Genomic DNA, 16,118 nt, shown 5'->3' on the forward strand with positions numbered 1-16,118 from the left:
CGTATTTAACAGGCAGGAGTCCATGCATTAAGGCTTCAGAGACGTTTCCTTTGGTGAAGGACGATGTAAACACCAGCCATGTGTCGTCCTGTGTGCCTGTATGCTATATATTGTTGCTGTCGGGCAGAAACCTCTCATCTCCATATTCTAGAACCTTTTGTGTTTTTTTGTAAATTAAGCTTGAATTTTGAATGAATTTTGCATCCCGAAAAGTAACCGTTTTGAACATATGAGGTTTCCCTCCGACAGAGACGACATGTAGATTGTCTCGTGTCTTTCTCTGTGCTTTTGCACATTTTCTCATCGTAAAACTGCTTTTTTACGATGAGAAAAATCACCAGTTTCCACGAAAATGTTTCGGTGATCTGCAATTTGAACCACTTAAAGGTAGGGTAAGTGATTTAGTTTGGTTAAAATAAGTGTTAAATAGCTCTATATTCTGATTAGTACTCATTGCTATAGAGTGTTTGTTCAGTAAAAGGAGTCTCCCATGTCTCACCAGCTCTTTATTAAACAGAAAATGCATTTTCAGTGCTCTCTCCTGATTGGCTTAAATGTTGTCACCTACCTGAAAATGCACTATATTCTGTTTACTAAAGCGCTATATATATATATATATAAAAAGTGTGCTCTGTGGAGCTCAGCCGCGGTCCTTAGCGTTGTTCTCTGTAGATTATGTCATGTCCATATGTCCGTCTGTCTGTCTTCCTGTGCACAGCTAATCTTGTCAAACTTCCCATGCACACTCGGTAGACGAAGGACGACCCTCCACCCAGCCCAAGGTTTTCAAATCGGCCTTGTGGTGGCGCTATAACAGGCCTCTTTACCGCTTGGCCTATAATTCTTGACCCCGTAGGTCATTACAATCAAATTCCCTGGATTCCTTGGAATTCATCTATACAAAAAAAAAAAAAAAGAACCTAGAAAACCCATTTTAAAAACCAATTAAAACTAAACTGATATTGAAAACACAAAAAAAAAAGTCAAAACTGACTAAATGTCAAAACTAATGGAGATTCCAAATCTATAATAACATTGCTCTGAATGTCTTATGTGTGTATAGCTGTCATGAAATTGGCATGGTGCTGCCGGCAGACGTGTGTGTGTGTGTGTGTGTGTGTGTGTGTGTGTGTGCACGCGCTTGTGTGTGCGCAGTGGTGTAAAGTTACTAAGTACATTTACTCAAGTACTGTACTTAAGTTTTGAGGTACTTTCACTTTACCAGAGTATTTCCAATTGTCTGTACTTTTACTTCTACTCCACCACATCTCAGAGGAAAATATTGTACTTTTACTCCACTACAATTATTTGAAAACTTTAGTTACTTTTCAGATATAAATTATAATATTATGAAACATACATTAACCACTTCAGCCCTATCTTTATACATAGGCTATTTGAAAATAGCCGATCTACGAGCTCACAACGCGTCGCTTTGCGACGCGTTGTGAGCTTGTAGATCTGCTATTTTCAAACATTTTAGTACTTTTACTTTTGGTACTTTAAGTACATTTTGATACCAACACTTTTGTACTTTTACTCAAGTCAATTTTGAATTCCAGACTTCTACATGTAACAGAGTACTTCTACATGGCAATATTGATACTTTTACTTAAGTAAAACATTAGAGTACTTTTTCCACCACCACTCTGTGTGTGTGTGTGTGTGTGTGTGTGTGTGTGTGTGTGTGTGTGTGTGTGTGTGTGTGTGTGTGTGTGTGTGTGTGTGTGTGTGTGTGTGTGTGTGTGTGGCAGTCATTGCGTTGGCATGGTGCTGCGGGCAGACAGACAGCTGCATGCAGATCAGATGATGAGTCACTGTCTAGCTTATTGACTGGCTGGTCCCTGCTGTTTATAGTGCTGCTGCTCTAGCCGCCTGGGCCTGCAGCCTGGGGCTAATTGGCTACTGTCTGTCTTGTCTAATCGACCATAACTGACTCCATGTCGGTTTACCTGTAAGCACTGCTTGTCTGTCTTGTCTGTATTTGCGTAGACCAGTACGGGGTTCTCAAACTTTTTTTGTGCCAAGGACCCCCAAATTGATATGTATTTGGACCGCCCGAACCCACCATCTGAAAATGTTTTTTGCCAGGGACCCCCAGAAGGTTTTGTGTAAAAAAAAACACTTTTTAGATATTTCTCGAAATAAATAATCAAAAATAGCTGATATACAAGCTTATAGATATTCTATTTTTTATTAGCCGACATATAAATGGATAAAGTGGTTAAAATGATTGTGATGCTGTATTAACGCATTTTGCTGTATGGTAGAGTATGTTAACTCTTTCACTGCCAGTCTTATTTCTGGCTGCGTGCACCCACTGCCAACGATTTTTTTGATTTTCTTACCTTTTGAAGTAGTCACAGAATATTTATCTCCAGTATGATCGATCCCCTGATGGTTGCTGATCACAGAGGGTTTCACTGTGCTTCCGAGAAGAAAAGAAAAAAGTCATCGCAAACCTCCCGTTCGCTTTTATGCGAAAATAACATGTCTCGGCCAAAAATACATAGTAAAAAATAAAAGTACACAGAGATACAGGATTTTTAAGTAATAAGTTAACCAGGAAGTGAATGGAGCAGTACATCTTCGGATCGCGTGAATCTCTGGTTCTGTGTGAAAACAATACACAAAAAAATACATTCAAAAAGATTATGACGATGTTAATACAATACAACTATACATACAATTGGGGTGGTTGTATTTTGTCTCCCTGCTCTTCTATGGAGACATTTAGATCGTGTCAAAGGTCATGTCTCACCTAGACACAAGTTCTAACACAAATTCTGACCTAATGGTCAAGATTCAATGTATCCCCCGAGCAAGCAGGCCGGCTCTATTAGCTCAATGGTAAAATATGCCAGCACTTGCGCAGGAAAAAGGGGTTCAATTCCGGGGTAGAAGAGGAAAGTTACATAGTGCTGCTTTAAGTTAAAATAAATGGGTGTACTTCTTCCACCACTGCAGACCATGCCCCCCCCCTCGCCCCCGTCTCGGGGTGTCTATCACGTAACCGGCGTGACGGGGCTGTCGCCACAGGCAGCAGGTGCACTGGGGTCCTAATGGCTGGCTGTGTGTCCAGACAGGCAGCAATTAGGGCAGCCCTGCTGCGTCCTCCTGGCCTTTCCAGTGCTCAGTCACTACGGCAAAGCGTATCGCTTCAATTAGTTGCCAGACACCCCCCGTTTTTATACCCCCCGTTTGTTTCCTTGCTATACCGCTGCTGTTGCCTCATCCTCATCGGCAGCGTATTATTGGCAACATTAATCCTGGCGTCCCTATTCGGGCATGTGGTTAAATTGTCTATTTTTATTTTTTATTTTACAAAATGTGTCTTTTCTGAACATTTTTTTTCAACATTTTTTTTTTTCTTTTTTTTTTTTTTTTCAAAAAGTCGTTATAAGTCGTTCTTGGCAGCCAGGGCGTTATGACAATGACTTGTTATAAGTTGTTCTTGGCAGTAAGAGAATGTAATAATTGTATTCTCTAGGTCATTCAAAGTCTGGTCAGATGATGTGGATGAGAGAAGTTCATAGGAAAACACAAGGTGATGTCTCAGTTATAGCAGCAGAGAAGAAGAGCGATGCATCAGGAACACATTAAGTTTCAAACAAGCATCCAAGTTAACATGTTGTCATTTATTGAAAGACAAGCAGTCACATATATACATTGACAGAATTAGTGTTGGACAGCCCACCGAGGCGGTCTCGTATGGGCGTAGCTATTACACAAATAAATTATGCCTATATGTGTAAGTGAGTATGGTGCAAAAGTTCATCAGGTGAGATAAGCGAAGACATCGGCAGGGCCCCTTTGCCACATCCTGGATTGTCAGACAGATGTGCTGATGGGAGGATGTGCTGTGGTTCACAGAGACCTGATGTTGAGCAACATCGGCAGGCTTCTCACCACGGGGTGCAAATGGCCTCCCCGATTTACAGGAAGGCTGGTAGACGAATCTTGTAGATGACTGTCATTTCTGGAAACATCGCAGACAGTTCTAGGCTAGCGTTTTTACCAAGAAACGTTAGGGTGACAAGGGGACAGGAGATAAGGTTAAGAAGCACTGCACCTCCGCACTTCCATTCAGGACAGGTTGCGACGATAACATAAAGAAAGCCAATGACTTTCATTATGTCAGTGATGTGAAACTGCATACGAGGAGTCGGGTAGAGAAAAGTTAGGTAGAGGAAAGAGCATTGTATAATATTCACAACAGAGAGTTAACGGCCTTCGCAGCTTGACATGATCATAATAGGTTCACTCAGTGTCCAGTGCTTTACACCGTTGGTTCTCAAAGTGGGGTCCGGGGACCCCCAGGGGTACTTGAGGGGGTTCCAGGGGGTCCCCAGCTAAATGATGGACAGGAACCAAATGGACCCTTATGGGTCTGTAACTCAGAGAGTGTACAAATGGAACCAAATGGACCCTAACGGGTCCATTTGGTTCCATTTGTACACTCTCAGAGTTAAATTGACATTGGTTTTACAATGTGAATTGGGGTCCCAGAGGTATAAATGCCACTAGATGGGGGTCCGTAGCCTAATGCATGTCAAACTGGGGGGTCCTTGAAATGAAAATGGTTGAGAATCACTGCTAGAGAGCCGTAAAAACCTTCTCTTATTGGGGTCCCTGGCTTATCTTTTCAAATGGGGGTCCGCGGGGTAATAAGTGTCAATTAGGGGGTCCTTGACATGAAAAAGTTTGAGAACCACTGCTTTACACTACAACAAATGCATGTTTTTTTTTTTTAAATATACTAGACGGCTAACTGATGAATTGATTGTTGAACTATGAGGGGACAGGTCTAGTGTTGACCCATCATTGTCTTTGCCAGAAGCACAGACAGACTGACTGCAATGCTGTAGCTTTTGTTTGGGCAGCAAACACTGCCTATAGGGCCTATTGTAGGTGTCTGCTTCTATGTATATGTGTGTGTGTGTGTGTGTGTGTGTGTGTGTGTGTGTGTGTGTGTGTGTGTGTGTGTGTGTGTGTGTGTGTGTGTGTGCGTGTGCGTGTGTGTGTGGTAATAAGGGGGCCAGGCTGTGTGCAGTGCTCTACAAAAGTGGTGTGATTATGAAATGGTCATGGTGCCATAATGCAGGTCAGACAATGACCTATTTAATTCCTCCCAAACGGCAGGCCAGACAGTGACTGCAGCTGAGTGGAGCTCGCTCTCTCTCTCTGTCTCTCTCTCTCTCTCTCTGTCTCTCTCTCTCTCTCTCTCTCTCTCTCTCTCTCTCTCTCTCTCTCTCTCTCTGTCTTTATTATGGATTCCTCTGTCTCCAGAATTCTCTCATTCTTTCTGTCTCTTTACCGTCTGTGTCTGCTTTGTGCCCTCTCTCTCTTCCCGGATGTGTTTGGTCTATGGTGCGAGACCCCTCTCTAGCGATTTGGACCATCATGGTCTTTCTTAGAGGTCTGTCTCCCGGGGGCTCTTACATAAACTGCCTGTCTCCAGTCTCTGAATGGAGACAGGCGGCCTCTATGTCTGTCTGCTTAATCTATCGATTTTATCTTTATCTAGCCGATCAGGGTGTTTTTTTGGGTCCGATCCCGTTCACCGTTTTGTTTCCCAATTCTCACAATTCCAAGGGGAAAATTCTTAATATTTCCAAAATGATTATCCTATATTAAAAGTAGGAGGCCGGGCGGACCTATTGACGTCACTCTCATGTCACTATGTTGTATATAAGTGTTGCATATAAGGATACAAAAGGGGGTATGCCCATATATGGGCATATGCTGATGACATCAGGGATCTCCATATATGGGCATAAAAAAGGGACAAGGACTGACAGATTCAGAGATAGCTGTCATATCAGTTGGATAGGGGGGTTGAGGGGGTTGTCTGGCTCACAAAAGATCGGTTTCTCCGGATCTGGTAAATTGCCGATCACCCGATCGACTCAATTGGAGTGAAAATTGACCGATTTAGATCGGAGCACCTCTATCTATCCATCTCTCTCTGGCTGACTGTGGTGTGTCTGTCCTGGTCTGTGTGACAGTGTGACAGTGTAACAGACCCCGGCCAGCATCAGGGCCAGTCGCTAGTCACTAAGCTGTTGGTTTAATGATGCCAGCTCCTGCTTTACAGGGATTTACATGTCTCTGTCCCTAAGCCTACACACACACACACACACACACACACACACACACACACACACACACACACACACACACACACACACACACACACACACACATTTGAACAGAGATACTCGTACATACATGTGGGTGCACACACAAGCATGGTTCATTTGTTTGACAGATTGACACACATCCTTCAGCAATCAGCACACAGGGGACTGTGTGTGTGTGTGTGTGTGTGTGTGTGTTGTGTGAGAAAGAGAGAGCGTGTGTACAAATAGCATCTGTGTGTCAAAATGATGATGATGTAGACTGCACTGATGTGGGTGGGTATTGTCCAGTACATGAACATTCATGCCTTCCTGTCTCATTTTCCAAGTACGTGTTTGTCTACAAACAAACGCGCGCGGACACACACACACACACACCCCCACACACACACACACGACACACACACACACACACACACACACACACACACTGCAGCCTACCTCATGATGACAGGTCATAGGGACCATTTTTTCTATGCTGACACTTTTTATGCTTTATATGACAGTGGTTCTCAAAGTGGGGTCTGGGGTCCCCAGCAAAATAAGTTCACATAGCGTCGAAATAAGTATAACCACTTTAAACCTATACAGTATACATTGTATACATTTTCAAACAATCTTTTTATATTTTTGAAACATTTTAACAACAACAATCTTGTATAGGGGTCCCTGGAACAAAATATTTTCAGATGGGGGGTCCGCGGCCAAATACATGAATTCATGAATTAGTTGATGTGGGGGTCCTTGAAATGAAAATGTCTGAGAGCCACTGCTTTATGACGCACGCACACACACACTCACACACACACACTCACAGGGTCTGTCTGCAATGTTTATGCAAATTGTGAAACGAGTCAGACAAGGGAGGATCATTGCAGTTAATGATGTGTGTCTAGTCACAGGCGTGTGCGACGGTGTCTGGGTGCAGAGGAGACACCACTGTCTGTGATGTCACAACACACTACACTACACAACACAACACACTGCACAATGACAGGAGGCCTGCAGGACAGAGAGCGTGGAAGAGCTGCATCGAGGAGGGAAAGAAGGAGAGGCCGTATAGAGGAAAGATGGGAGTAGGAAGTAGAAGGGAGGTTACATTATAAAACATACATTAACCACTGTAGCCCTATTTTAAACCTCGGCTATTTGAAAATAGCCGATCTACAAGCTCAAGTTGTGAGATCTACAAGTTGTGAGCTTGTAGATCTGCTATTTTCAAAATGGTAGTACTTTTACTTTTGGTACTTTAATTACATTTTAATACCAATACTTTTGTATTTTTACTCAAGTACATTTTGAATTCCGGACTTTTACTACTACTAGTACTAGTACTTCTACTAGTACTAGTACTTCTAGACTAGTACTTCTACATTTTAGTATTGATACTTTTACTTAAGTACAACATTTGAGTACTTTTTCCACCACTGCCTACAGGGCGGGGCTTCTTTCGCTCTACATTAGAAGAGTTGGGAAACGGTGGGCGTGGTCACATTCTAATACAGCCCGAATACCCAATCTCAGCACCGGCCTCAGTGGCTTGCCTCGTTAATAGACTAGACTTCCAATCCACACCTCCGGGGGTTCGACTCCCGCTGGCGACACTACTTTTTCCAACAACCGCCGACTACTTTTTCTCGCCGATAAATGATAGTTTTGGACCGCGACGGAGGGGCGCAGTCTCGTGCGAACTTGAGCCACGTATGGCAGCACCGAGCGTGCTAAATAAAGCGTGTGAGTTGCCGTGCCGAACGTTTGCGACGTTCGCTTGAGCCTACTCAGCCCGTCGGAGTTATGTACCGATTAATCTCTCAAGAACAGATTCTGCTCTCCGCTTGAATCTGTCGGGGGGGTTCGTCATAACGTGTGCGCACTGGCCTACAAGTGGGCGTGCCGTCAGATCAGGAAGCAGGCCGCGATTTACCCAATCAAATGTAGTGGGCGGGATTTACTGTCTGTGCTCTCGCTTCGCACTGAAAAAAAAACGAAACTCATTTAACAATAGCGTCCTCGGAGCAGACAAAACCACGGAAAGATATTCACATTTTAACTTGCTCTTTCATCGTAGAAACAAGTGGGCTTATAACCAAAACGATCCATGTTCTCTGTGAGAAGTGGTGTTAGTGTTCCGTGTAGAAATATTGTTAGTGGGAATGAAAACATAAGCGCACCACCGGAAGTGGAGCGCTGAAGGCAGACCAAAAACCCTGGTTTCCTTGCGCACGGGTGCTACGTTGAGCTCCTCCCAGAGCCAAGTGAAAGAGTAAAAAACAGCAGAGGGCACTGTTTTTCCTTTTTATTTGGCGATGGGTTCCCAGATTGTGTACCCATCGTAAATCATGTTGTGGGGAGAGCGTTTGCCTCAACTCGTTTGCCCCAACTCGCCAGGCTCTCCCCGGAGTCCCCGCCCCAAGGGGTAGAAAGGCAGGTCACAGTAGAGGTGGAGGTGGAAGAAGGGAAGTAGAGAGGAAGTGGGAGTAGGAAGGGGAGGTGGGATTGTTGAATAGAGTTGAATGGAAGAGTTTGAGGAGACTATGTTTGTCTGGGTTCCACACGGTAGACTGTGAACCCTGACTTAATCTCATCCCTTTGACACACACACACACACACACACACACACACACACACACACACACACACACACACACACACACACACACACACACGTCTAGCTATCCTATTTGCATGTGACCTGAATTCCCATGTGTGGCATTTTTTTCTTGTGCTCGGCTAATCTCATTAAGCTGTGTCAGAGTAGCCCCGCCTGGCTCCCACACCCCCGTTCTCTCTCTCCCTCCGTCTCCCCGTCTTATTCATTGTAGAGCTTTGTAAACCCGTTCTATCTCATCTCCTCTCTCTCTCCCTCCGTCTCCCCATCTTATTCGTGTAGAGCTTGCGTGTGTGTGTGAGCGCGCGCGCACACGTGCATACGTGTGTCTGTCTATCCACCTGCAGTGGTGGAAAGTAACTAAGTGCATGTACTTAAGTACTGTACTTAAGTACAATTTTGAGGTATTTGTACTTTACTAGAGTATTTCCAATTTCCAATCCTTTTACTTCTACTCCACTATAATTATTTGAAAACTTTAGTTACTACTAGTCACTTTTCAGATATAAATGATGATATTATGAAACACTTTAGCCCTATTCTATACCTAGGCTATAATAGCCGATCTACAAGCTCACAACGCGTCGCATCGCGACGCGTTGTGAGCTTGTAGATCTGCCATTTTCAAACATTTGACTACTTTTACTTTTGATACTTTAAGTACATTTTGATGCCAATACTTTTGTACTTTTACTCACGTAAATGTTTAATTCCGGACTTTTACTTATAGCGGAGTACTTCTTACATTGCAGTATCAATACTTTTACTTAAGTAAAACATTTGAGTGCTTTTTTCCACCACTGGACCGGACTCATATAGTATTACCGTCGGGCAGAAACCCTTTATCTCCACATTTTAACTTTATGATTTTTTTTCTCTTAAATCAACGCCCTAGTTGATCATATTCCAGCGTCAGACAAAAGCAATTTAGTGACGCAGTGTTGTGTGAGGTCACAGTGACCTTTGACCACCTACACTTTCACCTTTCCATCGTTCATCTTTGAGTCCCAAGTGGACGTTTGTGCCAAAAATGTCATGAAATTCCCCCACGAGGCGTCTGTCTGAGATATCACAAGGTCGGAACGCACGGTACAAAATACGGGAATACGGGTAACATAACATTCCGGACAAACCCAGAAACATAACGCCTCCAGACGTTTTTTTTTTTTTTTTTTTTTTTAAACACTTAGGATTTAAAAAATGTTTAGAAGCAGCCTCAGTTCTTAATGGGTTAATTAGATTTTAAACTGTTTTTGTGTGTTGTGTGACCAAACACAAAGGTCTTTGGTCGGGTGATGATGATGATGATAATTATTTCTAGCTGCGATTTTTCGTCTAAAAAAGTATTCTGCGTTGACTTGGGAGTTGATATAAAATCATATTTGATTACAACAGCACTTGTTGCTTCTTTCAAAACTTGACTCATGGCGATTACACAACAGTGTGGGCACACACACACACACACAACAGCCAGGGGAGCCATTATCGTTGTTGGACCCAATGCGTGGGTGATTCACGATGCCTTGGTGGTTTACTGTATCTCTTTGAAGATCTTTCTGTGCGGTTTGCTTGTTTTTTTTTTTTTTACAATACTGCTGAAATACGGACGAAAAGACCCTATGATGTCCTTTTGATTTCCCGCATATCAACTGATAACAGTCGGGGTTCCATCATAATCCAGCTGCTTGTGGATGTTTTCGGCACGCAGAGTACACACAGCACACTGATATACAAGCCGTAAACACACAACATTAGATCCTGGAACTCAGTTGAGAGAGAGAGAATACCACATTCTGTAACCCATTCAATCCGGGAACATATCTCTGTCATTTTAGGTTTATTTGGCTATTCAAAAACAGCAGATATACAAGTAGATCTGCTATTTTTGAAAAATCGTGAACATTTGCAAAATATTTAGTTCCAGAGACCCCCAAGAAGCAAAGATTTGAGTTACAAATGTTCGCTTTAAAAATACATATATATTCAAAGATTTGCACACATTTTTCACGATTTAAAAAAAATAGCAGATCTACAAGAAATTTTAACTTTTTAGAAACTTTTGGCCTTTAATGACCCCAAATAGAGTTTCGGCGCAGTGGTTACAGTTTGAAAGTGGTTAAGAGTCTACGTTTAAAGCTATTAATATAGCGTCACAATCATTAAAACCACTTTAACCATGTTATGCTTTGGCATAACATTAAAATAGCAAATAGCTCATAGATGAGCTTGTAGATCTGCTATTTTTGAGAAATCGTGAACATTTGTATATTTATACTTTATATATACTTTTTTTTAAGCGAACATTTTTTACTCAAATCTTTGCTTCTGGGGGTCCCTGGTACAAAATATTTTGAGATGGGGGTCCGCAGCCAAATACACATCATTTTGGGGGGTCCTTGACATGAAAAGGTTTGAGAACCAATGATTTAGGCCACCTGAACTGACCTCCTACTGTACTAACTAATGTTAAACCTTCCTTTCTGTCCCTACTTGAAAACACAGCTGAGCTCTAAGTGTTTTTGGTAGGATTTTATAGATGGTTCCCATAGGTACATACTTCCATGTACTGTGTGAGTGGGACATGCTCACAACATGGCAGGAAGCTCTCTATATAGCAACATTTTGACATTTGTGGTGTTTTCCTTTTGTCGCTGATTTATTATGATTGTCTTTTGCTGCTTTGCCAAGAGCTCTTTCCGACTAAATCTGTTTGGATAAAGTCACTTTAATCATTTGACTTGACTGAACATGTCAGGTCCCATCAGCCCCACCTCTCTCTCTCTCTCTCTCTCTCTCACTCTCTGTCTCTCTGTCTCTCTGTCTCTCTCTGGGTCTCTCCTTCTCTCTCTGTCTTTCTCTGGGTCTCTCTCTATTGAAAGGGGCTTTATTGCCTCGAGAAAACGTACGTTTACATTGCCACAGCAAAAGTGGAGCAAAACAATCAAATAAAACCATGTACAATTAAATGGGAATAAAGAAATGTGTAAACAGAGCTGTGTTACATTGCAGCTTAGAGGAAACTATCTCACGAAACCATAAGAATTGTGCATTTTTCTGTCAGAAATAGTTACATACGTCGGCTTGGGGTGGGTGATTCACGATGCCTTGGTGGTTTACTGTATCTCTTTGAAGATCTTTCTGTGCAGTTTGCTTTTTCTTTTTTTTTTACAATACCGCTGCATCAGGCTGCCTCAACCGGCTGAAAAAGTCCCTCTGATGTCCTTCCGATTTCCCGCGTATCAACTGATAACAGTCGGGGTTCCATCAGAATACAGCTGCTTGTGGATGTTTTGGACAGCACACTGATACACAAGCAGTATACACACAGCACTAGATCCTGGAACTCAGTAGAGAGAGAGACCAATAACAAATTCTGTAACCCATTCAATCCGGGAACGCATCTCTTGTCATTTTAGGTTTCTTTGGCTGTTCAAAAATAGCAGACGCACAAGTAGATCTGCTATTTTGGGGTGGGAACAAATGACAGCAGTATTTCAGTGTTTTGCATTCACTTGGTGTAAAACCTTTTTGACAAATGGAAGCAGATCTTTCAAGTCTCTCTCTCTCTCTCTCTCTCTCTCTCTCTCTCTGTCTCTCTGTCTCTCTCTCTCTCTGTCCCTGTGTCTCTGTCTCTGTCTCTGAAGAAAAGTCGAGAAATCGGGAACTTTTCACCCAAAATCAGGACATAAGGTTGAAGGTGGTGTTTAATCAGTGGTGAAAAAAGTACCCAAATGTTTTACTTAAGTAAAAGTATCAATACTGCAATGTAGAACGTAAAATTTACTTGAGTACAAGTACAAAAGTATTGGTATCAAAATGTACTTAAAGTACCAAAGGTAAAAGTACTAAAATGTTTGAAAATAGCAGATCTGCTATTTTCAAATAGCCTAGGTATGAAATAGGGCTAAAATGGTTAACACATTCACTGCCAGGGGTATTCTACTATTGGCAGGTAGCTTCTGCCAGCATTTTTAAGCATTCTGACTAATTTTTCAAGATCCACAGAATATTTATCTCCAGTATGATCGATCCCTAAGTGCCAGGATTGCCAGAATTATTTTAGAATTGATTCTGAAAAGTGCCAGAGTCTTTTTTCACAGAAAACAAAAAGTGCTTAGGAAGCGAGATACAGCCTTTTTCAGTTCTAAGTTAAACAAGGAGTGGATGGAGCTGCACATCTTCAGATGATGATATCTTGGGTTCTGAACATGTTTTTCAAAAAATAAAATGACAGAGATTTCTATGACGGAGATCAATGGCAGGGAATGTGTTAATGTATGTTTTATAATGTGATAATTTACATCTGCAAAGTAACTAAAGTTTTCAAATAATTGCAGTGGAGTAAGAGTACAACATTTGCCTCCGAGATGTAGTGAAGTAGTACAAGTAAAGACAATTGGGAAATAAAAGTACCTCAAAATTGTACTCAAGCACAGTACTTGAGTAAATGTACTCCGTTGCTTTACACCACTGTGTTTTAATGAGTCTTTGCACCTCATTGCCCCCCCCCCCCCCCCCCCCCCTCCCCCCATCACCATGCACTGTACAGGCCCAGGACCTGAACGTGATCGAAGAGGTGATCCGCATGATGCTGGAGATCATTAACTCCTGCCTGTCCAACTCGCTGCACCACAACCCCAACCTGGTGTACGCGCTGCTCTACAAGAGGGAGCTGTTCGAGCAGTTCAGGACGCACCCCTCCTTCCAGGACATCATGCAGAACCTGGACACGGTCAGAAACCACACAGTCCCAAAATAACACCTCCATCCATCAGGGTTGCCAGATCTGCTTATTATAATTTCCCCGCAAGATTTTATTTGAAAATAGCAGATCTACAAGCTCACAACGCGTCGCGCCGCGACGCGTTGTGAGCTTGTAGATCGGCTGTTTTCAAATAGCTGATGTATATGTTAAAGTGCTCATGGGGCCCATAGTCGCTTCTTTTGGGCTGGTTTTCCTAGACCCGGTTGCTTGTTTCTCTCACAGAATCTGGCAACACTGCTCTCCCTCCATCCCAATGTTTTTGTCTGCGTTCCGTTGCACACGTGTGTATCACGCTATAGGGACAGGGTGGTGGAAAAAGTACCCGCGTGTTTCTACTTAAGTAAAAGTGTCGATACTGCAATGTAGAAATGCTCCGTTGCAAAATTGGAAACATTCCAGTAAAGTAAAAATACCTCAAAAGTGTACTTAAGTACAGTACTTGAGTAAATGTACTTAATTACTTTACACCACTGCTAGGGATGCACCGATTGGGAAATTTGGGGCCGATAACTGATACCGATGTTTAAAATGACGATTTGACACGTTTTTGTTATTCATTCACTCTTTTGTGCCGGGGAAAGAAATACATCTCTGTTATTAAAAAGAATCGCACCCTGTGTGAAGGTAGCGGCGCCTTTGATACATTATGTCATCGATATGTGTTTATAATGTGTTTATAGCCACGTGTCACGTGAAGCTTGACCAATCACTTTGTTGATTGGACAAATCAGAACGTTGACGGGTCTGACCAATCAGAACGTTGACGGTGAACACGGACAAAGTCAGGTATAGAGCGGGTCTGACCAATCAGAACGTTGACGGGTCTGACCAATCAGAACGTTGACGGGTAGCGCCGCTAAAAATAGGGTTTTAAAGTATTTCTGACCTTCATCACACTATGAGCACATATTGAGCAGGTGACTAATGAGCACACATGTAAACATGTGGAATTTTCTCGTAGAATCTTCTCATAGCATTTTCTCATAGCATTTTCTCATAGAATTACAATTTTGGCTTCCACCGATTAACACTTCCACCAATTAAAACCTAGCGGTCCGGGCACCCAGGCTCCAATGCGAGTTCCCATCCCGACGTCCTTTGCTGCGTGTCACTCCCCGTCTCTCTCTCCCCCATTGCCTGTCTATCTACTGTGTACTATCAATAAAGGCAGAAAAAAGCCCCAAAAAATATATATATATAAAATAAAAAAGAACGCTCGTCCCAAAATACGTTCGCCCTGTGTCTAATCTCGGAACGGTCGCCACCAGGTGTTCCTAAACTTAACCTCAGTAAAACTATGCCTAAACCTTATTGTTATTCCTAAACTTAGCCTCAGTAAAACTATGTCTAACCTTAACCTCAGTAAAAACGAATACAAGAATACAAGAACCGCTGGGGGGGGGGGGGGGGGAGGCGAGTAGGTCTGTGGAAAAAAATGGGGGCGAGTATGTTTTTGCACTTCCCCGAAACCAAACAAAGCGAGTGGGTTTGAGTGGTTGGCATGCAGTGGAAAAGCGTCGCTGCTTTCCAGAGCAGGGAGGCTTTCAGAGCGTATAGCCTAAGGGGGGAGCTTTAAGTGATGCACGCTACGCTACATCGCAGTCTTCCCACATACCTATGGATAACCGAAGAGCCTATGGCAGAGCTCTCTCACACACACACACACACACACACACACAAGTTAGGGTATATATACAGAAGCCAACTAGTTTCCTCTCCTCCCTGCCTCTAGGGTGCTCTTTAAGACTCTATAAGTCAGTGGTTCTGTTGGCTTTAAAAATATATATATTCAAAGATTTGCAGAATTTTTCACGATTTTTCAAAAATAGATCTACAAGCTCATAGCTTGTGAGCTTGTAGATCTGCAATTTTTTTTAATAGCCAAAGTATACAGTAATGGTTAAAGTGGTTAAAAAACAATTGTGACACTATATTAACTTATTTAGCCGGGGGGCGATCCCCTGGTACCCCCACCATGGGCACCCTAGAGCACCAATGCTCTAGGGTGCTCTTTAAGATTCTATAAGTCACACGGCTGTGATTGACGCCCCCCCCACCCCCCCACCCCCCTCCTATAAGACATAAGGATACACTCTCAATGAATATCTGACACGGGGTCTCGGGACACTGAGGGGCCGGTTCATTCGTCAAATGGTACTTAAGCTGTCAGCTCTGTACAGTAGGACTCACACATCACGTTTTAACCATGCACTGTAGACAGTACAGTAGACCAGGGGTCCTCCAACTTTTCCCGTGCCAAGGACCCCTAAAATGTATATGTATTTGGCCGCCGGACCCCCCATCTTAAAAGGTTTTTGCGCCAGGTGGACCCCCAGAAGAAAACATTCATGTTTTAAATTTTTGTTGATATTTTTTGAAAGAATCTTCAAAAAATAGCAGATGTACTATTTTTGAATAGCCAACATATGCGGAGAAAGTGGTTAAATGATTGTGATGTTGTATTAACAACATCACAAGAGAACCACTGCAGTAGACTGTATTTTTGGCTAATATCATTAGCCGGAATGCGGTCCTGAATCTTTTGCCTCCAATGTTAAGAAGGATTCTTTGAGATGGGTTTAGGAATAGGAAAAGATTCAGGTTG

At 42.7% G+C, this 16,118-nt stretch overlaps 1 protein-coding gene across 2 annotated transcripts in view; it reads left to right on the forward strand.

The window, feature by feature from the left end:
* The window catches only part of dym (dymeclin), an 80,452-nt gene that overhangs the window by 51,133 nt on the left and 13,201 nt on the right, over positions 1-16,118 (forward strand). For both annotated transcript variants that reach the window (XM_084047835.1, XM_084047834.1), the window contains exon 15: positions 13,298-13,480. In XM_084047835.1, coding sequence (XP_083903961.1) covers positions 13,298-13,480 — 183 coding nt within the window. The remainder of the gene's footprint in view (positions 1-13,297; positions 13,481-16,118) is intronic.

Source organism: Gymnoscopelus microlampas (genome assembly GCF_963454915.1).
Source record: "Gymnoscopelus microlampas genome assembly, chromosome: 21".
Classification (NCBI taxonomy): Eukaryota; Metazoa; Chordata; class Actinopteri; order Myctophiformes; family Myctophidae; genus Gymnoscopelus; species Gymnoscopelus microlampas.